Source organism: Oncorhynchus keta, chromosome 18 (genome assembly GCF_023373465.1).
Source record: "Oncorhynchus keta strain PuntledgeMale-10-30-2019 chromosome 18, Oket_V2, whole genome shotgun sequence".
Lineage (NCBI taxonomy): Eukaryota > Metazoa > Chordata > Actinopteri > Salmoniformes > Salmonidae > Oncorhynchus > Oncorhynchus keta.
The window spans coordinates 11,999,727-12,026,796 of record NC_068438.1 but is presented as its reverse complement, the minus strand read 5'-3'; the positions used below and the strand labels follow the sequence as shown (position 1 = coordinate 12,026,796).

Genomic DNA, 27,070 nt, shown 5'->3' with positions numbered 1-27,070 from the left:
TCAGGTATAGACTACAGCATCAACATGTCATTTTATGAATCCTTTAAAAAGTTGTACGCTGATGTGTTTTAATTTCACTGTTTACATTTATGTTGGGGGCACCATCTTAGTCTGGATATAAATTTGCCACTGACAAAAAAAAAAGTAAAGTAATGGAATGGCAGTAAAATCTGAAAAGTTTGGTGGCTCAACAGGTTGGAAAATAATATAAAAATGGTTGTCTTCGTCAAACTTCAGCAAGTGAAAATTTGATAAGAATAGAGTGAAGGTTTGTTACTCCGCTCGAAAAAGGTGGGAGACCGTCAAAATGACGAGGGCAGGATCGAGTTGAGACGTGTCCCACATCGTCTGAGACCGCCAGTCAGTGCGGATAGGATTGGGGTTTACAGACAGTCTAAACTCCAGGTCCAGAAGAGTTCAGCGAGTTTATAGCATCGAAGTGTCCAGTCCATTTTGATTTTATTCAGTGGGTTGGTGGGGACACCACAAGGGTCTAGGCAATTTGGTCGACTCCGGACACCTTTTCCAATGAGCGTAAACCATTTTTATCTCGTCCTCTTGTCCGGACTGGCAGCTTCAGGTGAGTGTGCGAAGTTGTTTTGATTTATGCTCTACTAATTTCGAATTAATCCAAACAATGGAAACTAGTCCAAGAGAATAGTAATTGTGGGTATTATTAATCTCTGGTTATAGTAGTTTAGATCATATGGTTAGGTTATTTCGTGTCAGTAATGTTTCTCCTCCATCCTTCACTCGACACATCATTACGATGCTATCGTGAGATGTTGGAGTAGCTGTTCTCTGCATTAGAGCACTGAAGTGGTGAAAACATTATGAATACCGGAAGTCTCCAACCTGACCCGAGTGTCCGATGTGCGTCAAAGGGAAGTGGGAATTTGGCTCCATGCGTTGCTACCGTATAGGGTTGGTCGCCTGAGCGTTCCTACGTGATTATAAAATGCAACTTGCTTATAGCCCCTTAATGACTTTACATTATTTGTCGGTATTGAGGAAAAGACGCATTGTTTTGAAGCTTCATGCAACATAATTACTTTCCTTCTTTTGATCATGTGTATCCGTGCTTGCGTGCAAGCCAAGGGTTATCGAGATGTTGACCGCCGGATAGGAAGGTCCACCTGTTTCCCGTCAACAAGCCAAAGGATGTCGCTAGTGTATCATATGAGCTACTATCTTGGCACATACAAAGACCCTCAGTGGATATGTTATAAACAGATGACACTGAAAATAGTTCACATTTTTGGCTATTAAGTTAACATGTATACAACGGAGCCTGCTGGACTAATTGAAGTTAATTGACACGTGTTTAGTTTCATGCACTGGTGGGCATCATTGATATTCCTCTGGAGAACAGTAGGCCTATTTAACCTTGACTTAATCTCTAGAAGTGTCCAACTGTATGCTATAAATGGATTATATGCATAGGTGCAAGCAAAGCACAAACTGCTTAGGTTTACATTGACAGCATGTGCCAAGCAATAATTCCTTCATATTGACAGAGTGCCTGACTAATTGTGCAAATTAAGATTGACAATATTTTGTATTTGTATTTATTATGGATCCCCCATTAGCTGCGGCCAAGGCAGCAGCTACTCTTCATGGGGCCCAGAAAAAATTAAGACAGTAATATACATTATAACTCAAATTTTAAACATTAAAACACATTTTACAACAGATATCACAATACATTAAGTGTGTGCTCTCCGGCCACCACTCTACTATTACACACAGTCCAGGTGTACGTGTGTGTGTATAGTGTGTATGTTATATGTGTTTGTTGTTGGGTGTTTGTACCTGTGTGTGTGTGACTTTTCATAGTCCTCGTTGTTCCATAAGTTGTATTTTTTATCTGTTTTAAAAAATCTGATTCTACTGCTTGCGTGAGTTACTTGATGTGGAATATAGATCCATTTAGTCATCGCTCTATGTAGTACTGTGCGCCTCCCATAGTCTGTTCTGGACTTGTGGACTGTGAAGAGATCTCTGGTGGTATTTTTTCATGTATTTTTTTTAATTTCACCTTTATTTAACCAGGTAGGCCAGTTGAGAACAAGTTTTCATGTACAACTACGAACTGGCCAGTATAAAGCAAAGCAGTGGGACAAAAACAACGAGACACAGTTACACATGGGACAAACAAACATACAGTCAATAACACAATAGAAAATGTGTATACAGTGTGTGCAACTGAAGTAAGAATGTAAGGCAATAAATAGGCCAATAGCGGAAAAGTACTTGCAATTTAGCAATTTACACTGGAGTGATATATGTACAGATGAGGATGTGCAAGTAGAAATACTGGTGTGCAAAAGAGCAGAAAAACAAATATGGGGATGAGGTAGGTAGTTGGTTGGATGGGCTATTTACAGATAGGCTGTGTACAGCTGCAGCGATCGGTAAGCTGCTCTGACAGCTGACACTTAAAGTTAGTGATGGAGATATAAGTCTCCAACTTCAGTGATTTTTGCAATTCGTTCCAGTCATTGGTAGCAGAGAACTGAAAGGAAAGACGTCCAAAGGAGGTGTTGGCTTTGGGGATGACCAGTGAAATATACCTGCTGGAGCGTGGTGCTACGGGTGGGTGTTGCTATGGTGACCAGTGAAATATACCTGCTGGAGCGTGGTGCTACGGGTGGGTGTTGCTATGGTGACCAGTGAAAGGCTATACCTGCTGGAGCATGGTGACACTCGCCGGGTGGGTGTTGCTATGGTGACCAGTGAAATATACCTGCTGGAGCGTGGTGCTACGGGTGGGTGTTGCTATGGTGACCAGTGAGCTGAGATAAGGCTGTACCTAGCAAAGACTTATAGATGACACTATAAGTCGCCAGTGGGTTTGGCGACGAATATGTAGCGAGGAGCAGCCAACAAGAGCATACAGGTCGAAGTGGTGGGTAGTACAGTCGTGGCCAAAAGTTTTGAGAATGACACAAATCTTAATTTTCACAAAGGTTGCTGCTTCAGTGTCTTTAGATATTTTTGTCAGATACTATGGAACACTGAAGTATAATTCCAAGCATTTCATAAGTGTCAAAGACTTTCATTGACAATTACATGAAGTTGATGTAAAGAGTACATTTTTGCAGTGTCGACCCTTCTTTTTCAAGACCTCTGCAATCCCCCCTGGCATGCCATCAATTAACTTCTGGGCCACATCCTGACTAATGGCAGCCCATTCTTGCATAGTCAATGCTTGGAGTTTGTCAGAATTTGTGGGTTTTTGTTTGTCCACCCGCCTCTTGAGGATTGACCACAAGTTCTCAATGGGATTAAGGTCTGGGGAGTTTCCTGGCCATGGACCCAAAGTATCAATGTTTTGTTCCCTAAGCTACTTAGTTATCACTTTTGCAAGCACCTTATGGCAAGGTGCTCCATCATGCTGGAAAAGGCATGGTTCGTCACCAAACTGTTCCTGGATGGTTGGGAGAAGTTGCTCTCTGAGAATGTGTTGGTACCATTCTTTATTCATGGCTGTGTTCTTAGGCAAAATTGTGAGTGAGCCCACTCCCTTGGTTGAGAAGCAACCCCACACATGAATGGTCTTAGGATGCTTTACTGTTGGCATGACACAGGACTGATGGCAGTGCTCACCTTGTCTTCTCCGAACAAGCGTTTTTCCAGATGTCCCAAACAATCGGAAAGGGGATGCATCAGAGAAAATTACCTTTAGCAGAATATCAGTCTGTCCCTGATGTTTTTCCTGCAGAGAAGTGGCTTCTTTGCTGCCCATCTTGACACCAGGCCATCCTCCAAAAGTCTTCGCCTCACTGTGTGTGCAGATGCACTCACACCTGTCTGCTGCCATTCCTGAGCAAGCTCTGTACTGGTGGTGCCCTGATCCTGCAGCTGAATCAACTTTAGGAGACGGTCCTGGCACTTGCTGGACTTTCTTTGGCGCCCTGAAGCCTTCTTCACAACAATTGAACCACTCTCCTTGAAGTTCTTGATGATCTGATAAATGGTTGATTTAGGTGCAATCTTACTAGCAGCAATATGCTTGCCTGTGAAGCCCTTTTTGTGCAAAGCAATGATGACGGCATGTGTTTCCTTGCAGGTAACCATGGTTGACAGAGGAAGAAAAATTATTCCAAGCACCACCCTCCTTTTGAAGCTTCCAGTCTGTTATTTGAACACAATCAGCATGACAGAGTGATCTCCAGCCTTGTCTTCGTCAACACTCACACCTGTGTTAACGAGAGAATCACTGACATGATGTCAGCTGTTCCTTTTGTGGCAGGGCTGAAATGCATTGGAAATGTTTTTGGGGGATTCAGTTAATTTGCATGGCAAAGAGGGACTTTGCAATTAAATGCAATTCATCTGATCACTCTTCATAACATTCTGGAGTATATGCAAATTGCCACCAGTCAAACTGAGGCAGCAGACTTTGTGAAAATTAATATTTGTGTCATTCTAAAAACTTTTGGCCACGACTGTATATGGGGCTTTGGTGACAAAACAGATGGCACTGTGATAGACTGCATCCAATTTGCTGAGTAGAGTGTTGGAGGCTAATTTGTAAATGACCGCCGAAGTCAAGGATCGGTAGGATAGTCAGTTTTACAAGGGTAAGTTTGGCAGCATGAGTGAAGGAGGCATTGTTGCGAAATAGGAATCCGATTCTAGATTTAACTTTGGATTGGAGATGCTTAATGTGAGTCTGGAAGGAGTTTACAGTCTAGCCAGATACCTAGGTATTTATAGTTGTCCTGATATTCTAAGTCAGAACCGTCCAGAGTAGTGATGATGCTAGTCGGCCGGGAGGGTGCAGGCAGAGATCGGTTGATGCATGGGTGTTCGAGCTTTGTGCTAGCAGTTTAAACAGACAGCTCAGTGCATTCAACATGTCACTACTTCTTACAAAAACAAGTAGTGATGAGGTCAATCTATACTCTACTTTGAGCCATTAGAGATTGACATGCATATTATTAATGTTAGCTGTATGTGTCCATTTAAGGGCCAGCCAGTTCTGGGCCAGTTGTAATTTTCCTAAGTCCCTCTTTGCGGCACTTGACCATGTGACTGGACGGTAGTCCAGCTGCGACAAAACTAGAGCCTGACGGACCTGCCTTGTTGATATTGTTGTTGAGCAATTTACTGACAACAAACTGTTGACACTTTTGAGCATCTCTCACGCAATTGTATAAACTCTCACTCTTTCAAATGTTCACATTCATGTAGCATTTTTCAAATCTATTGCATTTAGGCTAAGAATCAATCTCATGCCTGTCCTCTACACTATAGGAGCCTAGGCTGTAGCAGCACTATACACAACTGTCGAGGCAAAATCTTATTTTAGACCAATAAAGAGGAGCTCGCAGGCAGCCCTGTTCATGGAGTGCCGCAGATATAATGGGATTTTGTCCCAACTAGACACCACACCTGACCAACTGAGCTAATTGATCAGTTCAGTGATTGTCTAAATTCAACACACCTGGTCTTCCAGGTCGGTTAAATCAAAAACATCAAGTGCCTGCGGCCCTTCAGGACCAAGGTTTCCTACCCCTTCTCTAGGCTAATTTGGACTACTCTGGGCCAGAGAGAAACGTTGTTTAGATATTGTAAATATCCCTGTTTCCCCTCTTTAGCCAAAACATGAACTGGAAGCCGTCCCAATACTCTCTTAACCATTATGTGATATTCTGCCATTGGTGATAAATGTTCTTTCTTACCATGACTGGGTTTCCTTTCATAAGTATATACCTACACTTCCTTTCTATCCTTTCCTATCAACCAGCCTTGTGTGCCTGTGACCCTGAGAGCTCACAGGCACACAACCATGCATGTGTCAGCTTGTTTTCATATTCAGGTTTACCATCTTGACACACAGACACGTGAGTTCAGATCAACAGTGAATTGCCTGTGCTGGTTATCTAACCTCCAGATATTTGGGTGACAGTTTGGCATAGTTGATAACATCTAATTAGCCATAATAAAGAAAGGTCGCTTCTGTTCCACTACTGGCCGCCTCTGGTATTAGTACATGGTCATTATCACTAAGGAAATCTGTGTGTTTTTGACATGCTAAACAGTCAACACACCTTTTATAAGGAAGGGAATGGGCAGCCCAGGGGCATAGTTGATAGACCAAGTGACTATCTCAAGTTGCACCCTATAAGCTAGCCTCATAAAGGCAATGGATGGACCTGCTTTCCCGGGCTTTCAATGCAAAGCCACTCTTAAAACTCCTGATTATTTTCATGAGAACGGTTTTGGCCCTAAGCTGAAACAATGGTTTGATTTCATATGTACTTACTTCCCTGTGCATGACAAAGTTGTTGTGGGGCCTGTTCTATTGTTCTCCAAACGGTTTGTCAATAATGTAAACGAAAGAACTTCCAGTTAACTCTAGTGGGTTTCCTCTGGAAAAATAAATCAGTTCCAGTAACTTCAGGCTGCTCATCTGACGTCGTTAGAGCCAGCAGGAAATTAGTCAAGAACCAGCTAAATAGAACCAGCTAAATAGCCAAGTGACGGACGTTGATGAAAGCCTTTACATGTCAGAGCATGAGAGAATTGTCGCTGTGAGAGACTGCATGTATTATGTCAAATGTTTTATGGAGTCCCTGTGACAAACTTACATATTCAAATGAATTGATCCATTCAATTATCTGCTCCAAAGTCATCCTCCACCTCTAAGGCGCTATGGAACTAAAAAACATAGATATGACTGTAAGTCGCTTTGGATAAAAGCGTCTGCTAAATGGCATATATTATTATTTATTATTATTACCTGTAATTGAAATATGGTGCGTGGAAAAGTCTTCTTCCGCGCATTAGAGCGTTATTGGTGTGGGTGGTAGTGATTTTGTTGGCTTGGACCTAGGCCCACTTAAAATAATGAATCCAAATCAACAATCTGTGGAGAACGTCTTGAGTCAGCGTTGAGGGAGAGGAGGTTTGATAGATTAAACGTTTATCCTTTCTTATCGTAAACAGACTTTAAACAGACTCTCTCTCTCTCTCTCTCTCTCTCTCTCTCTCTCTCTCTCAACTTCCCCCTCTCTACCTTTATTTACGAATTTAGGGGTGAACTGACAGACTAGAATTAATCTTGTAGTATTGGCTAGGAGAAGTCTGTTTACGATAAGAATCCGAAGTCAAATGTCTGCTGTTTGCTGATGATCTGGTGCTTCTGTCACCAACCAAGGAGGGCCTACAGCAGCACCTAGATCTTATGCACAGATTCTGTCAGACCTGGGCCCTGACAGTAAATCTCAGTAAGACCAAAATAATGGTGTTCCAAAAAAGGTCCAGTCACCAGGACCACAAATACAAATTCCATCTAGACACTGTTGCCCTAGAGCACACAAAAACTATACATACCTTGGCCTAAACATCAGCGCCACAGGTAACTTCCACAAAGGTGTGAACGATCTGAGAGACAAGGCAAGAAGGGCATTCTATGCCATCAAAAGAAACATAAATTTCAACATACCAATTAGGATTTGGCTAAAAATACTTGAATCAGTCATAGAGCCCATTGCCCTTTATGGTTGTGAGGTCTGGGGTCCGCTCACCAACCAAGACTTCACAAAATGGGACAAACACCAAATTGAGACTCTGCACGCAGAATTCTGCAAAAATATCCTCCGTGTACAACGTAAAACACCAAATAATGCATGCAGAGCAGAATTAGGCCGATACCCACTAATTATCAAAATCCAGAAAAGAGCCATTAAATTCTACAACCACCTAAAAGGAAGCGATTCACAAACCTTCCATAACAAAGCCATCACAAACAGAGAGATGAACCTGGAGAAGAGTCCCTAAGCAAGCTGGTCCTGGGGCTCTGTTCACAAACACAAACACACCCTACAGAGCCCCAGGACAACAGCACAATTAGACCCAACCAAATCATGAGAAAACAAAAAGATAATTACTTAACACATTGGAAAGAATTAACAAAAAACAGAGCAAACTAGAATGCTATTTGGCCCTACACAGAGAGTACATAGCGGCAGAATACCTGACCACTGTGACTGACCCAAAATTAAGGAAAGCTTTGACTATGTACAGACTCAGTGAGCATAGCCTTGCTATTGAGAAAGGCCGCCGTAGGCAGACATGGCTCTCAAGAGAAGACAGGCTATGTGCTCACTGCCCACAAAATGAGGTGGAAACTGAGCTGCACTTCCTAACCTCCTGCCCAATGTATGACCATATTAGAGAGACATATTTCCCCAGATCACACAGATCCACAAAGAATTCGAAAACATATCCAATTTTGAAAAACTCCCATATCTACTGGGTGAAATTCCACAGTGTGCCATCACAGCAGCAAGATTTGTGACCTGTTGCCACGAGAAAAGGGCAACCAGTGAAGAACAAACACCATTGTAAATACAACCCATATTTATGCTTATTTATTTTATCTTGTGTCCTTTAATTATTTGTACATTGTGTATATATATATATATATATATATATATATATATATATATATAATATGACATTTGTAATGTCTTTACTGTTTTGAAACTGTTGTATGTGTAATGTTTACTGTTAATTTTTGTTGTTTTTCACTTTATATATTCACTTTGTATGTTGTCTACCTCACTTGCTTTGGCAATGTTAACACATGTTTCCCATGCCAATAAAGCCCTTGAATTGAATTGAATTGAATTGAATTGAGAGAAAAGGGGGTGGAAAAGAGTGGGACTCCCTCTAGGGCTGTTGTGGTGACCGTATTACCACCACACCGGCAGTCAGGAATCATGACCGCAATGAAATTCCATGTGACCTTTGAGTCACGTTAATGAGAACTACCATCAGGTCCTAATGGCCCGGTACTCAGGACTCTATTGTCCCTCTGACCACTCTGACATCAATGCAAATGCAATGGAAAATCACATCACACACTTATCATCAAAACAGTAGGACCACCCTACTTTTAAAAGTCGCCTCACTGTGATGATCAATTTGAAGAAAGAAGATCAACAGCAGGTTGAGACAGTGCAAAACATGGTGGTTGTGGATGTTGTTTCAAAGCCTAACAAAGAAACGGACATAGCTTTTTAAGGTGGTGATTAATTCAAAACCCCCATATGCATATTAGAGCTTATTCTTATGTAAACCCGGGAAGAAAAAAAACGGAATTAAAATGATGGTTATGTCGTTATACAAACATAGCCTACCACATGTTACGCATGTCAGTAAAACATAACACTGATTTAAGATGTTGTTGGTACATAATTGGTCTAGCCTTTGAGCGTGGACTGTATTATTATGCATACTGGATGGACTGGTTACCTTATGCTACAGTATGCTCCAAAATGTCTATCCATGAGTCTGGGAGAGAACGTATAGCCCTGGGTGATGTTGATGGTTCATTGATTGTGCAGGGCGGTTTACAGTTAGCCTACAATTATAGTGAGTTGTAATGTATTGGATTTTGAATAGCCTAGTAATAGGGCATTTAAACAAATATTTTCATAATTCATTGAGTGACATATTACCTTGAGCTATATAGAATATCTCACCACCATGCATTTCCATCTCCTCTTCCCTCTCCTTTATTCCTTCCTTTGAGCACGCAGGCGGGCTGTCAACAGTTTAGTGAAATATGTTATGCTGCGAAAACATGTTACTATCGATGTTCCCAAACAGATTTGACTTGCTTTCCAAATTAAGCACTGGGTCGTTGCAGGAACAAGGTTGGAGAGTCCATGGCATACAGAGTTTGGGCGGAATATCACCTGTCGGGCAGCGAGAACATGCTTCTCAAACAATGTTTGATGAATGGAGTGAAATAAGTGTTCTTGTATTTAGTTCTCAGTTACTCATCTTAAGCACACGATCCTCTGTAAAACCCAAGTATCCTACAAAACGGACTGGAGGGAAAGCGTGAGGCCTCCATTCGCTATTTGAGTGCATACAGATGACATGTGTTTCTGCTAAATCGAAAGACAAGATTCAATTGAGAATAGTCTGAAAATATGATCTCTTGATGAGAGAACAGCTGTGCAGCCTGGAGAGGAACAGAGCACATACTTATTTTTGCTACTTTCTCAAATCATCAATAGTCTATAGTGGCATCATGCATCCCATATATGTTTTGATTTCTAGGACATTCTAATGTTTGTATCATTCACAACTAACGTTGCCAAATAACTCTAAATCTACCACTTAGGACCTGTTTCAAATGATCACTTTTACGCTCACTTCATCTGCGTACTCGCTTTGTAATGGTAAAAATATCCTTTCTATTTTATTCAGCTAAGTTCATTTATTTTGTTCGTACTATAAAGTCATATAAAAATGGTGGCACGGGACTTCTAAGCATATCTTGTCTGCTAAATGAACAAGCCTACAGAGCTCATGGCATGGAGCATAGCCAGATAACTAACACACAGTAGGCCAACATATTCTGTTCTTCTGAAATACATGTTCTTCATATCATCATGTTGTTGTTTTTTTTATTTACCTGCGTAAAATAAAGAATGGATTTATTGGGATGGTGTCTATTAAATTGATGGCTGGCAATGACAGCCACAGCCCTATGTGGGAGGGATTGAGGGAGAGAGACAGAGCGACAGAGTGATAGTGATAGTATGTAGCCTACTGTGCAAGGGGGAGCTATCCCACCATATATTTTGCACGGCACCACTGGAACACTCAACACCCCTGGCCCTGCCCCTCTCTCTGTAGTCCTGGCCTGAGAATACAGGTTGATACCTGAACTCAGCTCTACTCTCCCAATTTTAAAGAGCTCTTGTAAATGTAACCTGGGCTTGTGAAATCTCTGACCACAAAGGAGAGAAGAGAGTCTTTGTAGTCTTTTTAGGCTTTGTGTTGTTGTGTGTAGGAGACAAGGCCCAAGTGTATCTTTCTCCATACCTGTAAGAGAGTCAGGTTTCCTCCCAACGGACTAGGAGTCTGGTCATGAAGTGGGAAGAAAAAGCAACTCAGACACAACCTTGGAAATAATGTAAAGAACACAATTTCCTGAGTCCGAGGGGAGAGCCTCGGTTGATTTGGTTGATTTGCCTTACATTGTTCTGGCAGCTTCATTAAATAGTACCCACAAAACACCAGTCTCAATGTCAACAGTGAAGAGGCGACTCCGGGATGCTGGCCTTCTAGGCAGAGTTCCTCTGTCCAGTGTCTGTGTTCTTTTGCCCATCTTAATCTTTTCTTTTTATTGGCCAGTCTGAGATATGGCTTTTTCTTTGCAACTCTGCCTAGAAGGCCAACATCCCGTAGTCGCCTCTTCACTGTTGACGTTGAGACTGGTGTTTTGCGGGTACGATTTAATGAAGCTGCCAGTTGAGGACTTGTAAGGCGTCTGTTTCTCAAACTAGACACTCTAATGTACTTGTCCTCTTGCTCAGTTGTGCACCGAGGACTAAACATCAGCGCCACAGGTAACTTCCACAAAGCTGTGAATGATCTGAGAGACAAGGCAGGGAGGGCCTATGCCATCAAAAGGAACATAAAATTCAACATACCAATTAGGATATGTCTAAAAATACTTGAATCAGTTATAGAACCCATTGCCCTTTATGGTTGTGAGGTCTGGGATTCCGATCACCAACCAAGGATTCAAGAAATGTGACAAACACTAAATTGAGATTCTGCATGCAGAATTCTGCAAAAATATCCTCCGTGTACAACAAAAAACACCTAATAATGCATGCAGAGCAGAATTAGGCCGATACCCGCTAGTTATCAAAATCCAGAAAAGAGACGTTAAATTCTACAACCACCTAAAAGGAAGCGTTTCCCAAACCTTCCATAACAAAGCCCTCACCAATAGACATATGAGCCTGGAGAAGAGTCCCCTAAGCAAGCTGGTCCTGGGGCTCTGTTCACAAACACAAACAGACCCCACAGAGCCCCAGGACAGCAACACATTAGACCCAACCAAATCATGAGAAAACAAAAAGATAATTACTTGACACATTGGAAAGAATTAACAAAAAACTGAGCAAACTAGAATGCTATTTGGCAGAATTCCTGACCACTGTGACTGACCCTAACTTAAGGAAATGAGAAAGGCCGCCGTAGGCAGACCTGGCTCTCGAGAAGACAGGCTATGTGCATACTGCCCACAAAATGAGGTGGAAACTGAGCTGTGCTTCCTAACCTCCAGCCAAATGTATGACCATATGAGAGACACATATTTCTCTTAGATTACATAGACCCACAAAGAATTAGAAAACAAACTCAATTTTGATCAAATCCAATATCTATTGGGTGAAATACCACAGTGTGCCATCACAGCAGCAAGATGTGTGTCCTGTTGCCACAAGAAAGGGGCAACCAGTGAAGAACAAGCACCAATGTAAATACAACCCATGTTTATGTTTATTTATTTTCCCTTTTGTTCTTTAACTATTTGCACATAATGACATTTGAAATGTCTTTATTCTTTTGGAACTTTTGTGAGTGTAATGTTTACTGTTCATTTTTTTATTGTTTATTTCATTTTTGATTATTATTTGGCAAACAAAACCCAAACAAAACCTATGTTTCCCATGCCAGTGAACGAATCCAATTCCTGGCCGGTGAAACAAGAAGGGTTTAATTACAGACCGTTTCTTGATATCAGGTTACACCCTATGATGCTCGCCATTGGTCCGTGGCCATTTAGTTCGCGTCGGGGACAATAGTTGTTGACAACTGTAGCATTGTAGCTAAGTCTAACCCTAACTCTTTTCCTAACCTTAACCTCATTCTCCTAACCTGCCACACTAATTCACCTAACTTGCCATGCTAATTATCCTAACCTGCTATGGAAGCAAATCATCTGTGTCGAGAAACCATCAGAACTGACCAATGGCAGGCACCAATGGGCGTTTCCTGATATCAAGGAACGACCACATGAAGAAACGCCCTGAATTGTGGTGTGTCACCCATCTTGCCTATTATCCCCTGTGTATTTATACCTGTGTTCTCTGTTTGTCTGTTGGCAGTTAGCTTTGTTATTGTGAAACCTACCAGCGTTTGTTCCCCCTGCGCCTGTCTGTTCTTGCTCCTGTAGTCCTTTCCAGTTTTGACCGTTCTGCCTGCCCTGAACCTGCATGCTGTTCTATACCTTGACTCACCTCTCTGGATTATTGATCCCTGCTTGCCCTGACCCTGAGACTGCCAACCGTTCTGGACCTTTGCACCCTCTCTGGATTACTGACCTCTGCCTGACTTGACCTGTAGTTTGCCTGCCCCTGTACAATAAAATAAATGTTTGTTTCTTTGACACTCTCTGCATCTGGGTCATACCTGAAACCTGATAATTATAGGTTATTTGAAAGTAATGAAATAATATTATCAGAAAATGTTTCAATAAGACTTAGTTTGGGTGAACTGTTTTGAACTTCAAGCACAGATAGGATAATGGAAATGAATTTGCTTAGGCATTAATCATGCAAAAACTTTTTTTTATTGTGGCATGGCATCAGTGAGATCTGACCCTATGTTCTCGATCCATGGAATTAGTCCACTGCGCCACCAAGATGGAGCTACCATACCATGGTTTTTAAATTCATACAAAGCTGTTCATTTGAGTAATTTCAAACAGACTGATTTTCAAAGGAAACAAGCACTTAAGATCAGGTGTGGCTAATTGTTCCGAGAACGTTAACAAAACTTTCCAGGTAAACCACAAAACATGAGCAATGTTTAAAAACATACACATTCTGTTCTCAGCGTCAACAAAACTCTATCCTCTATCTTAAGTATATTCAGGTGTGTTGGCCACACCCACTAATTGGCCACACCTGATCTTAATGAGTCCACAACTTTGTATAAAAAAATAGTAGAAAAAAATATACAAAAAAATGTTTTTGTCATTTAGCAGACGCTCTTATCCAGATCAATTAGGGTTAAGTGCCTTGCTCAAGGGCACACCAGCAGGTTTTTCACTTAGTCAACCTTTGGCCCAACACTCTTAACCACTAGGCTACTTGCCGCACTTCATGGCATGCTAGCTCCATCCTGGTGGCGCAGTGGACTGTTTCATGGATACAGAACAGGTTTGAAACTCACGGATGCTGTGCCACTATAAAATAATAAATGTGTTTGCATGATTAATGCTTAAGGAAATTAATTTCCTTGTGTCCTATCTGTGCTTGGCGTTAAGCAGTTAACACAAACTAAGCTAGCAGTGTGTTCTCAGAACAGTATTTAATTACCTTCAACTAACCTATAATTTATTAAAACCTCCTAGGAAACCTTTCAGGGAACCATAGTAAAATGTTGTCAGAACCTCCCTTCAATATAAAAATGTTTCCTGAACAGGTGTAATTTTCCCTTCTGTTCTCAGAACGTGGAAAAAAACATTCAGTTTTACCAGCCAGGAAACTGGCTTCATTCCCAGAACCAATGAGAAACCAAAACCTTACGTTCCCACAACTTCCAAGGAACCGAATGTGCTAGATGTGCAGCTTATAGCATCAACAATTGCTTTCATTTGAGTAATGTGCCTTTTTGTAATTGTAACTGTCACTAATTCCTCATTAAATAGCATATAATAACATATATGATATGCTATTAAAGTAATTGGTACACACTTTACAAGCTTTTTTAAATCTCTATTAAAGCCCAAGTTAGATTCAGAAATCCTGAGAAGTAATTGTTCATCAGTAACACTGGAATCAAAAAGCTACTGCATTAGCAGAAGGCGTCATCTCCGAATTAAATCAGGGCCAATTATTTAATGCCAGAGAATTAAGTGCTATTTATGCTTCTAATAAATGAAAGGAAAATTATTAAACATTTGTATACAAATTCAAATGATGTGCAGCTCATAGTGTGATGTTTAAGATGATTACCTAACATACTTGAGTTTGGATGAACCTACTGTAAATAAGCACCATGTGAGAGCCAATTAGGAACAGTGGGTTAACTGCCTTGCTCAGGGGCAGAACAACATAGTTTTACTCCAATCTTGCAAGCATTCCGCCCCAATCAGTCTCCACCTAAAGGACCTTATAGACCCTGGGTCATATTCATTAGCACCAAACAGAAGAAAACAAATTGAAGCGGGAAGGTGACTGACTACCTGTACCTGTTCAATTTTGTTTTCTGTTGCAAAACGTTTTGCTACAGTGTGCCCTAATGAATACAACCATGTACTTCCGATCATATCTTCCCAGAGGTTTAAAGGACTAGGTCATGTTCTGCTTGGTCATTGGGTTGGACAACACCCCTGTTGCCTACCCTGTTAAAAAGAGGTATTGCTCTTTCTATAAAAAAAGAAAGAAAATCCATCCATTTCAATGACAGAACACTACTTCCAATTACACCGAACAAAAATATAAAGTGTTGGTCAAGCAAAGTTTTGGTCCCATGTTTTGTGAGCTGAAATAAAAGATCCCAGAAATGTTCCATCCTGGTTGCTACTGTGAGTCGCTCTGGACGGGAGACGGTTAGATGACTGAATGTAATGTAATGTTGAGTGGCTTCACTGCAGGTACGTGAAGCCACCTGAGAGGTTTGGCATATCAAGAAGCTGATTAAACAGCATGATCGTTACACAGCTGCACCTTGTGCTGGGTACAATAAAAGGCCAGTCTAAAATGTGCAGTTTTGTCGCACAACACAATGCCACGAATGTCTCAAGTTTTTAGGGAGCTTGCAATTCGCATGCTGACTGCAGGAATGTCCACCAGAGCTGTTGCCTAATAATTTAATGATAATTTCTCTACCATAAGTCGCCTCCAACGTCATTTAAGAGAGTTTGGCAGTACATCCAACCGGCCTCAGAACCGCAGACCATGTGTATGGCATTGTGTGGGCGAGTGGTTTGCTGATGTCAGCGTTGTGAACAGGTGCCACATGGTGGTGATGGGGTTATGGAATGGGCAGGCATACTGTTAACTATGGACAACAAACACAATTGCATTTTATCGATGACAATTTGAATGCAGAAAACTACCGTTATGAGATCCTGAGGCTCATTGTGAGGTCTTTTTTTAAGGTATCTCAAATCAAATCAAATCAAATGTATTTATATAGCCCTTCGTACATCAGCTGATATCTCAAAGTGCTGTACAGAAACCCAGCCTAAAACCCCAAACAGCAAGCAATGCAGGTGTAGAAGCACGGTGGCTAGGAAAAACTCCCTAGAAAGGCCAAAACCTAGCAAGAAACCTAGAGAGGAACCAGGCTCTGTGACCAACAGATGCATATCTGATGCATATAAGTATTCCCAGTCATGTGACATCCATAGATTAGGGCCTAATTAGTTTATTTAGTTTATTTAAATTAACTGATTTCCTCATATGAACTGTAACTCAGTAAAATCTTTTAAATTGTTGCATGTTGCATTTATATTTTTGTTCAGTATAAATGGGTAAACATACACTCTTAGAAAAAAAGGTGCAATCTAGAACCTAAAAGGGTTCTTTGGCTGTCCCCATAGGAGAACCCTTTGAAGAACCTTTTTTGGTTCCAGGTAGAACCCTTTCGGGGTCCATGTAGAACACTTTCCACAGGGGGTTCTACATGGCTCCTAAAGGGTTCTACCTGGAACACACACTCACTCAGAACACGAAGCAAACAAGGCAATCTTAACTCGGACGACACCTGGACAGAATAAGCAGGGCTTATGATTTAATTTGGGACAAGATCGTTTAGTACAGTTTTTTTCAATCGCTTTGGTGCTATTTTCACAAGTATGTGGGGAATTTTCAAAACTCTTAGTACAAAACTCCAAACTGGTAACACCTGTAACGCAGCAAGTCTCATATTCAAAACCTTTTATTGTGCATTCATTTTGTTTGGAGACATCTTCCACCACACAACCATTGATCCAAAATATATATTTACCGATATAATTACAACATAGGTGTCCTGTAATACAATTCAACTAATAAAATGAATGGAAAAAACATCACGTTTGGCAGGTACTAGTTTGCAGCAAGCCTGTCTGGAGCATTTGACCATTGGTTCTCATCTACATCGTAGTAAATGTCCAGGGCCGTATTACCAAACAAGCCTGACATAGGTCTGGATTCGATGTCATTGCATGCCTCATCCATGGCCTGATGGAGGATGGCACGCTCATGTCTTATTTGGCTCAGTTAGTAAGAGCATGGCACGAGCAAGAACAGAGTTGTGGGTTCGATTCACACTGGGGTCACATACAAAAGTGTGTACTGTTGTCACTTTGGATAAAAGCGAAAATGGCATATACATGTAGTATTGTATTAGAGTACTGCGTTTTCCAATGCAATTTTAGTAAAGCAGTGTGAACCCCCCATCAAAAGGACCCTAGCAACTTCATTTTGGATATATATTTACTGTAATGGGTATACCTTTTGTTACATACAGTTATAGCTGTGCACATAATCCTAATACCGCTTCATGGACTACGATTGAACATATTCTTCTTTTAGGATGTGAACAGCTATGGTCAGATTTCATTAAAGAGTTATTTTAACAATGCTGGTTATGCATCTAGCTAACGTTCATCCAAGGACACCTTGACTTGCATTACACACCCTCCCTGCAGAAACACTTGGCGTGAAATCATGTAACATTTACAGTGCGTTCGGAAAGTATTCAGACCTCTTGACTTTTTCCACACTTTGTTACATTTCAACTGTATTCTAAAGTGGATTAAACTGTTTGTTTTTTCATCATCAATCTACACACGATACCACATAATGACAAAGCAAAAGCAGGTTTTTAGAAATGTTTGTAAATGTATCAAAACAAAAACATTTAAATATCACAAACATAAGTATTCAGAGCCTTTACTCTGTACTTTGTTGAAGCACCTTTGGCAGTAATTACAGCCTTGAGACTTCTTGTGTATGACGCTACAAGCTTGGCACACCTGTATTTGGGGAGTTTCTCCCATTCTTCTCTGTCAATTTGAATGGGGAGCGATGCTGCACAGCTATTTTCAGGTCTTTCCAGATATGTTCGATCGGGTTCAAGTCCGGGCTCTGGCTGGGCCACTCAAGGACATTCAGAGACCCAAAGCCACTCCTGTGTTGTCTTGGCTGTGTGCTTAGGGTGGATGTCCTGTTGGAAGGTGAACCTTCGCTGTACCTGCTCCATTCATCTTTCCCTCGATCCTGACTAGTCTCCCAGTCCTGCCACTGAAAAACATCCCCACAGCATGTTGCTGCCAGCAGCATGCTTCACCGTAGGGATGATGCCAGATTTCCTCCAGATGTGATGCTTGGCATTCAGGCCAATCTTGGTTTCATCAGACCAGAGAATATTGTTTATTTTGATCTGAGATCCTTTAGGTGCCTTTTTGCAAACTCCATGTGGACTGTCATGTGCCTTTTATTGAGAAGTGGCTTCCGTTGGCCACTCTACCATAAAGGCCTCATTAGTGGAGTGCTGCAGAGATAGTTGTCCTTCTGGAGGTTTTCACCATTTCCACAGAGGAACTGGAGCTCTGTCAGAGTGACCATTGGGTTCTTGGTCACGTCCCTGACCAAGGCCCTTCTCCCCCAGGCGGCCAGCTCTAGGAAAAGTATTGGTGGTTCCAAATGTCTTCCATTTAAGAATGATGGAGGACACTGTGTTCTTGGGGACCTTCAAAGCTGCAGAAAAGTTTTGGTACCCTTCCCCAGATCTGTGCCTCGACACAATCCTGTGTGTGCCTTTCCAAATCAATCAATTGCATGTACCACAGGTGGATTCCAATCAAGTTGTAGAAACAGCTCAAGGATGGTCAATGGAAACAGGATGCACCTGAGCTCAATTTCGAGTCTCATAGCAAAGGGTCTGAATACTCATGTAAATAATAAGGTATTTGTGTTTTTTATTTGTAATACATTTGCAAAAATGTCTAAAACTCTGTTTTCACTTTGTCATTATGGGGTATTGTGTGTAGATTGATGAGGAACATTTTTTATTTAATCCAATTTAGAATAAGGCTGTAATGTAACAAAATGTGGAAAAAGGGAAGGGGTTTGAGTACTTTCCGAATGCACTGTAAGTAAGAGAAAATGATTCCTTTAAACGTGCCCTGCTACAAGCAGGAAACAAGAAATGTGACATCTGTTTGATAGTTCACACATTCGTCATTCAGGGTTACTATCTTGTAATCTTTTTGGCTAACCACATGGGAACATTCTAAAGGTCAACCACTAATCTTTAAGGCAGAACAGGTTTAAGCAAAGTATAGTGTCATTGTTTCAGGAAGGCGTTTCCATGGCGATAGGAGGGACAGGAGGCAGACTAAAGGCAAGGGCAGGGCATTCACCTGAACTGACCTACAAAGGCAAAGAGCAGTCTTATTCACCTTATTTAGGCTGCTGTAACAAAGGGGTTTAATCATTATTTACTCAAGAAATGTCAGCTTTTAATTTTTTATTAATTTCAATACATTTCTACAAACAAAATTCCACTTTGACATGATGGGATATTGTGTGTAGATCACACCTTTACTGTAGTCAAATGACCTAGTGGCATCATGGGTGGAATATTACTAATATTTTTCATCATTTCATAATTAATAAACATATATATTTTTTTAAACACTGAAAATCTGGTGTTTCTATGTCAAACAGTTTTGTTATAATTCAGTCCATAACCATGTGTGTGCGGTGTATACCTTTGTTTCAAAGTAGTTTTGTTTAAGACTACCAAGAAACACTCTGTGGGGACCCTGGTTTAACCCATTCTCCCTCAACGTCAGTAAGACAAAGTAGCTGATAGTGGACTACAGGAAACGGAGGGCCGAGCATGCCCTCATTCACATCGATTTGGGCTGTAGTGGAGCGGGTCAAGACCTTCAAGTTCCTCTGTGTCCACATGACTAAGGATCTGTCATGGTCCAAAGAGACCAACACAGTCGTGAAGAAGGCACTACGATGCTTCTTCCCCCTCAGGAGGCTGGAAAGATTTGGCACGGGCCCTCAGTTCATCAAAAAGTTCTACAGCTGCACCATCGAGAGCATTTTGACTGGCTGCATTACCACTTGATATAGCAACTGCTTGGCATCTGACCGCAAGGCGCTACTGAGGGTCCAGTACATCACACAAAATGGTCAAAGACTCCATCCACCCAATCCACAGACGGTTCTCTCTTGTACCTCACAGCAACCTGTACCAAAGCACCAAGTCTGGAACCAACACGACCCTAAACAGCTTCTACCCCAAGCCTTATATTTAAAACGGCTAAATAGCTAATCAAATGGCTACCTGCATTGACCCTTTTTTTGCACTAACTCTCTTGCACTGACTCTATGCACACACTCACACATACTTAGAGTACACTGACACCCCAACACATGCATACTGACGCCACACCCATACACACACACACACACACATTTTCACACTGCTACTGTCTATTATCTATCCTGTTAACTAGTCACTTTAGCCCTGGCTATATGAACAGTAAATTGCTACCTCAATTACTTCCCACCCCTGCACATCGACACGTTGCGCTACTCCCTGTATAGAGACCTATTATTTTAGACTCCCTAAAATGTTTAGAGACATGTGACTCGTTATTTTTATTCGTTGTTCACTGTGTATTTATTTATTCCTTGTGTTACTATTTCTATTTTTTACTCACTGTTTTATCTGGTCTTTAACTCTGCATTGTTGGAAAAAGCCCCGAAAGTAAGCATTTAACTGTAACCCGTTGTCTACCACGCATGTGACAAATACAATTTGATTTGATTTGATTAAGTAATGCTAAATGTATTTTAACAAATGAGAAGACAATCATGTCAAAAGTAATGTGAATTTTGCATTGTGAACAGTAATTGCTTCATATGAACACGTATTGCAATGTGAACTGTATTTCTAGATGATACACTGATTACGTTGGGTGGAAAAGTATGATTGACTTTGTGTGTTGCACTTAGTCAATTAAAAATGTGCTTATAGTTTTGAAGCAGCTGCCTTTTTGATGATCTTTTTTTACGTTCTAAGAGTTGTGAAAATGTAACACATACTTGTGAAAATGTAACACATACTTATGAAAATGTAACACATACTTGTGAAAATGACACCAAAGCGATTTAAAACCAATGTAATATCAGTGTGTGTGTGTGTGTGTGTGTGTGTGTGTGTGTGTGTGTGTGTGTGTGTGTGTGTGTGTGTGTGTGTGTGTGTGTGTGTGTGTGTGTGTGTGTGTAGACCAAACTACAGACTCCATTCTGTGGGTGTCACTCAATCCATTATCTGGAGCTGGGAAAATGCAGCCAATTTTTTAATTTTCCAGCATTTTCTCTGTAATGTGTTTCTGTGGGGGTCTGTTTGTACACAAACATCGATAACATACACTATTGATGTTGTATGTATGTTTAGCAGAGTTTCTGTTGCATAACTACTGTGCTGTGCTGTGTTCCTGTGGCTTCAGGCTTGTTCCCGGTCAGTGGGCTGAGGGTGGAAACGTCGGGGGAGGTGGAGGCAGTGAACGGTACAGATGTGTGGCTGAAATGTACCTTCCAGAGCAGCTCGCCCATCACCCCAGCAACGCTCACGGTCTCATGGAGCTTCCGACCCATCGGACCTGGCCGGGAGGAGTCAGTGAGTCACCCTTGCTAATTGTGGAACCCTCTGGGCATCCTCGAGATGTAGTTCAGAGACCGTGTGTGTTTGTGTGTGTGTGTGTTTATAGTCTCTATTCTGTAGTTTGTCAAGGACCTCTGAGTCAACCATCAACCTCCTTGTCAGCTTCATTTTGAAATCTGTCTAAACAGTTTAGAAAAATGACCTTGTTTTGGAAATACTATTGTTGGAGAAAGTCAATCAGAGGTGACAATTAAGTCAATTAGATGCAATTAACTACCCGCTAATGAGGTGCAATGTGATCTCATTAAGCATTGTGTCAATCTATGTCAGGTGTTCTATTACCATGAGAGGCCTTACCCTCCCCCGGACGGGCGTTTCCATAAGCGGGCGATATGGGCAGGTGACATCATGGGGTGGGACGCCACCATCGTGGTACGTAAGGTCAAGTTCACTTACAACGGGACGTTCAGCTGCCAGGTGAAGAACCCTCCGGACGTCCATGGCAACGCAGGGGAGGTGAAACTGACCGTGGTCACCACAGGTTCGTGTCTGTCTACTGTGAAGCGTACAAGGTTGCTGGGTTAAAACATACTGTAGCCGTGTCTGCTGTCCAATCTTTGGCGTCGCGCTGTGAAAACCTCCCAGCAATCTTTACAAAACCAATCTGACCCATTTGTCATTTATTCCATCCAGCAGCTCCTTTCTCACAGCAACAAGAGGTACTAGCCGACATTGCTACTGTAGTGGGATACTATGTATACTGTTGAGGCATTTAAAAGAATCCTAACACATCCCATAAAATCATCATCATGTACCTCCCCTGGGAACCAGCCATCTAGTCTTGTTTGAATAGATAAAGTGACAGTTACCTCTTTGCCTATTTCATTTACCCCTTTTCCCTTTAAAGCCTCCTTCTCTGAGATGATCATGCTTGCTGCAGCCATCGGGGGCGCCATCGTGCTGATGGTCATCTTCCTCGTCATCATCATGTCAATAAGACGATGTCGCGAGAAGAGACGGGAGGAAGAGGGGGCGGAGGAACTACCTCGCAGACAGAGAAAGGACCCTACCGTGTGGTAAGACAGAGAGAGAGAAGGAGCAAGAGAGAGTGGGATCTCTCCACCCGGTCTCCCCACTCTGGCTGGGCTGTGCGGTGCTCACCTCTGGGACTGTGCTCAGTCAAATGCTTTTTCTGCTTGGACACTCTCCTCTGAACCTAGATTTGGAACCAAAACCTGGACCTATAATTGGGCAGAAGTTTTTACCAAGAGCAGACTTAAATGCTAAAAGAGCCTTAGAATACTACTGTAGATGATCCATCTGCTGGATCCTGTATCTTACCGCCATGCACCTTTCTGGAAAGACAGTATGCCTGCATTCATATTTATCTGTATTTCCTGTACAGTGTTTCTATTGTTATTGTCTACTAACCAGTTTCAAACTCTAACATCTGCCCAATCAATTTCCAATCGCATAGCACTTAGTAAGCCAATGCCCATAGTTGTATAGGTAGCAGCAGTCTCTCTCTCATCTGGTTCAATTCCTTTCAACCATAAGTCCACAACAAGATGTCTTTACATTTCCGTCTCGGTTTACTGCTGATCAATGATATTATTTTGTTTTGTTCTGAAGTGATTTTGTATTTCTAAGCAGATGTTTGTTTTTTTAATCAATAAAAATGTTCAACTTACTGCAGAAATACTCAAAATAATGTCAGTATTCACTGCAAGACCCAAGGCACTTGTTTAAAACAGACATTTATAAAATATTAGACTCAACATAAAGTTCATTATTTTCAAATGCATAAAAATGTCAAAGAATTGAGAACTATTTCACTATGACTGTCACTGTATTGCAGTTTTTTAAACCTTTAGATAGTTGACACCCGTTGTCTCTGTTTTAGACAGTGCATTTATGGTCACTTTCTATTTGATCTGGTGTCTATGGCATACACAATATATCATTAGGGTTCCAAATCTATGGTCTATGGGTGAAGGGACTACTTTGCCTCTCATTCTGTTGGGTTTTCTGATCTCTGTGCATTGGGTGCTTCTTTAGGTTTACATTTAAACAATGTCATGTGTAACCACATATGCAAAAGAAATTGCCCTCGAATCTCACCAACAAAAGCCAACTCTACACTCTACATGGAAGGATTTTTTTTTTCAAACAACAAAATCCAGACCAATTGATTAATCCAGAGCAAACATGGTGTTCCAAGATGGCTTCGCTTGAAAAGTTGCTATTTTCCCCTCGTCTAAAAGGCCAATTCCTGCTCAACCTTTCCCGTCTTTGGCCTCTGACTGCGGCTTTGTCTGCGTGTGTGTATGTTTGTGATTGTGTGTGTGTGTGTGTGTGTGTGTGTGTGTGTGTGTGTGTGTGTGTGTGTGTGTGTGTGTGTGTGTGTGTGTGTGTGTGTGTGTGTGTGTGTGTGTGTGTGTGTCTGCGTGTGTATGTGTGTCTTAGCCACCCTTCACGGGCCATCCACCTGTATGTGGACGATGACGTGCTAGAGGTTGACAGCTCGGACGGTATGATCTCGGAGGCCAGCACCAAGGACCCCAGTTCCTCTGAGGAAGACGACAGGAGCTCTGACTACGGTGGAGGCGATGACTCTGACTGAGATGGGGACAGTGAATGTTGGCTTTATTCTAGGCGTTACCTCTATGTGCTTGTGGTAAAACTTAATCCACAGTTGTTTTTTTAAAACTATTGATCCTCCGTGGTGTATTTTAAAAATGGGTGGGCTCCTGGACTGCTGTGATTGGATAGAATATATGCAGTTTATATACACTACAGTTCAAAAGTTTGGGGTCACTTAGAAATGTCCTTGTTTTTGAAAGACAAACACGTTTTTTTGGTCATTAAAATAACATCAAATTGATCAGAAATACAATGTAGACATTGTTAATGTTGTAAATGACTATTGTAGCTGGAAACGGTAGATTTTTTATGGAATATCTACATAGGCGTACAGAGGGCCATTATCAGCAACCATCACTCCTCCTTTAGCCCGAATAGAAACAGTATGCATTTGCATTTGTTTAAGCTGTTTTCTAGTGACATTTGTTTGGAGACATCCATAACAGCGAGCTAATGAGGCCCGATTTCGCCTGGCATAAATAGAAAATGTGCTCTCTTGTCAGGGAACTTTTGTTCAGAGGAGCTAGCCAACAGCACAGCTAACACTTCAAACTGAAGCTGAAAAGACTGCGAACTAACTGCACTTCGTTTCGTTTGACCTTTTTTCAATTTACATTTCTTTGTATATATCCATAAAGAAATGATGCCAGCTGATTCATGATTTCACACGTTCATTATTATGGAACAGCTGAAGATCGAATTTGAATATTGAAACAATGTTGCAAATGTCAGAGACAGACATCAAGGATTATAGAAATCTCTGCTATTGAAAACTAAATGTTAGTCTAAAAGACATGTGAGATAATGTCCAGATACTTTTTATAGTGGAGTCAGTGGATGTTTTTTACTGATGAGACAGTGGATTGCGCAGTCGGATGGAACAGAGTAAATAGGAATTTTAACGCTATAGATTTAGCCGGTGATAATTTGTGGAATAGACACCGGCTGGAATGCGGTTTTAACCAATCAGCATTCCGGATTAGACCCACCCGTTGTATAAGTAAATATAATGCAGGGGTTTACAGTGACTGAAGCCCCTGGGCCCAAGCCTATGGAGGACCCAAGAGACAAAAAAACATAGATATAGACATTATATCATATATATTTTTTATCCAACCGCAGGAGCCCACTCTCAATGTTCAAAATACACCAGAGAGCATAATTTAGCCACAGAGGATCGAGAGTTTCAAAAAATAGCTGTGGATTAAGTTTTATCACAAGCACATACAGATAACTCCTAAACTAAAGCCAACATAAAGTGTCTTAAAAGGCCTGGGTTCTGGACCTGAACCATGCCAGGAATATGCATCCCACACCATAACATATACTTTGTGTCCCTCATTACTCAAGTGTTTCCTTTATATTGTCAGTTACCGGTATGCCTCCATCCTCCATGTGCGTCAAATATACAGCTTGTTGCGTTGTGGACATAGAAATACAATCCATAGAAGGGTTTTGGAACCTCTTACCCTGGCAATTTGACTGTTAAATTCATGGGTACACTAGCGTCCTGATTTGAATGGGAACTGCCATCTATGGATTATATTATATATGGATTATATTATATTTCAAAATGCAATCGAAGGGGGGAAAAATTACAGTTTGTAAAGCAAATGCCTACTGCTGAAAAGAGAACACTAAACTGTCTATAGAACCAATGGAAACATTTTCTCAACAACTGCGAACAACTAATCTTGAGATAGACTATTGCCACGACGAACACGTCGGCCAGCAGTGGTGAGTAGCCTGTCTTTATCTTTGACAAAACATTAGGAGCACTTGCTCTTTCCATGACAGAATGACCAGGTGAATCCAGGTGACCTGTGATTTCTTCAACCGCCCCTGCTGCTAAGCATGGCAGCCGGGATGACATAACAGGAGAGGAGAATATGAATGGAATGCCTTTAAAGTATTTTTTATCTCAAGCTGTGTTTGAAGAAGAGTTTGAAGAGTCTAAAACAAGAATACATCTGAGAATCCTATTGGATGAAGATGATGATGAAGTTTGAGAGGGGAAATAGGAAGCACCAGGCAGCATAGCAGACTAGTATGTCCCAATGCAGGGCATAAGGACAGGGAAAGGGACAGAACACTGCTACCTGAATGAGTTGAGTGGAGCTGCGGAGAGAAAAAACTGGGATCTCACAATGCGCTGTACCAAAGAGAATGTATCACATCAAGAATGTTGGACTGATTTGAATAGTGTTACATTTCTACGGAAAATAACAAGTACCCATAGAGCTAAGGCACCTGTCTCCGTTGTTGAAAATATCCACACTGTACACAAGAATGGTCCTTCTTCTGTGTTTTCTGCTCTGTCAATGGATCCTAGAGCTACAGTAACCACTGTAAGTCAAGCTATTAGTGCTGCACTGCCTAATGAGACATAGAGATCTCAATGTCTACAGACTGACAACCTGACACTGCCTGAGATAGCCTGATGGTGATTGTGTGTGTCTGTCAATTGGTGGATTAGGTAGATGCCGTGGACATTCATTGATCTGGCCAATAAGGACCAATCAGGTTGATTCTTATGATTCACTATAGGAATGACCTGAACTGTACTGTACAGATATTTTCTTTTCACATTGTCCTTTTCAGGACAGCTCCCGCAACTATAGATGCGCAATCAGCCCCAGCCAGTACAGCTGGGCAGTTTGGTTCGGTTTGCCTTAGTATTGTGAAAGAGTATTAGAGCAAGAATAGTATTTTTTTTTACCTACCAGCATCTTAGGTATCTACTGTACTGCCTTCACAGCCAGTGAAACTGAGTGGCAAATAGCCATGGCCCAATCGTCGACAGAAAGAATCTTCAAATGGTCTTATATTACAGTCTTAGAACTAAGATGAAATGTCATCAATGCTTGCCAGGGTGCGTGGGAGTTGAAAAGAGTCGCATGCAGTCAGATCTGAAAACCCTTAGATTCCAAAAGTGTCCTTGAGACGTTTTTATTTATTACATTTTACTGTA

The 27,070-nt window shown here is 41.4% G+C and overlaps 1 protein-coding gene across 2 annotated transcripts; it reads left to right on the top strand.

Moving 5' to 3' along the window:
- The first annotated feature begins 260 nt into the window (after nt 1-260).
- Nucleotides 261-27,070, top strand: LOC118397258 (myelin protein zero-like protein 2). Of its 2 annotated transcripts, XM_035791845.2 has the most exons (5): nt 261-580; nt 21,302-21,471; nt 21,787-21,997; nt 22,364-22,532; nt 23,923-27,070. In XM_035791845.2, the coding sequence occupies exons 1-5, from the start codon at nt 529-531 to the stop codon at nt 24,077-24,079; spliced, it is 759 nt and encodes a 252-aa protein (XP_035647738.1). In that variant the 5' UTR covers nt 261-528; the 3' UTR covers nt 24,080-27,070. The 2 variants fall into 2 exon arrangements, with proteins under 2 accessions (XP_035647738.1, XP_035647739.1); XM_035791846.2 differs by lacking the exon at nt 23,923-27,070 and having other exon boundaries at nt 266-580; nt 22,364-23,918.

Excerpts from the sequence above, each read along its gene's own strand:
- LOC118397258 (XM_035791845.2), top strand. The coding sequence starts at position 529 with ATGAGCGTAAACCATTTTTATCTCGTCCTCTTGTCCGGACTGGCAGCT. Across the intron at positions 581-21,301 it reads GTCCGGACTGGCAGCTTCAG|GCTTGTTCCCGGTCAGTGGG; the intron begins GTGAGTGTGCGA and ends CTGTGGCTTCAG. Across the intron at positions 21,472-21,786 it reads GACCTGGCCGGGAGGAGTCA|GTGTTCTATTACCATGAGAG; the intron begins GTGAGTCACCCT and ends AATCTATGTCAG.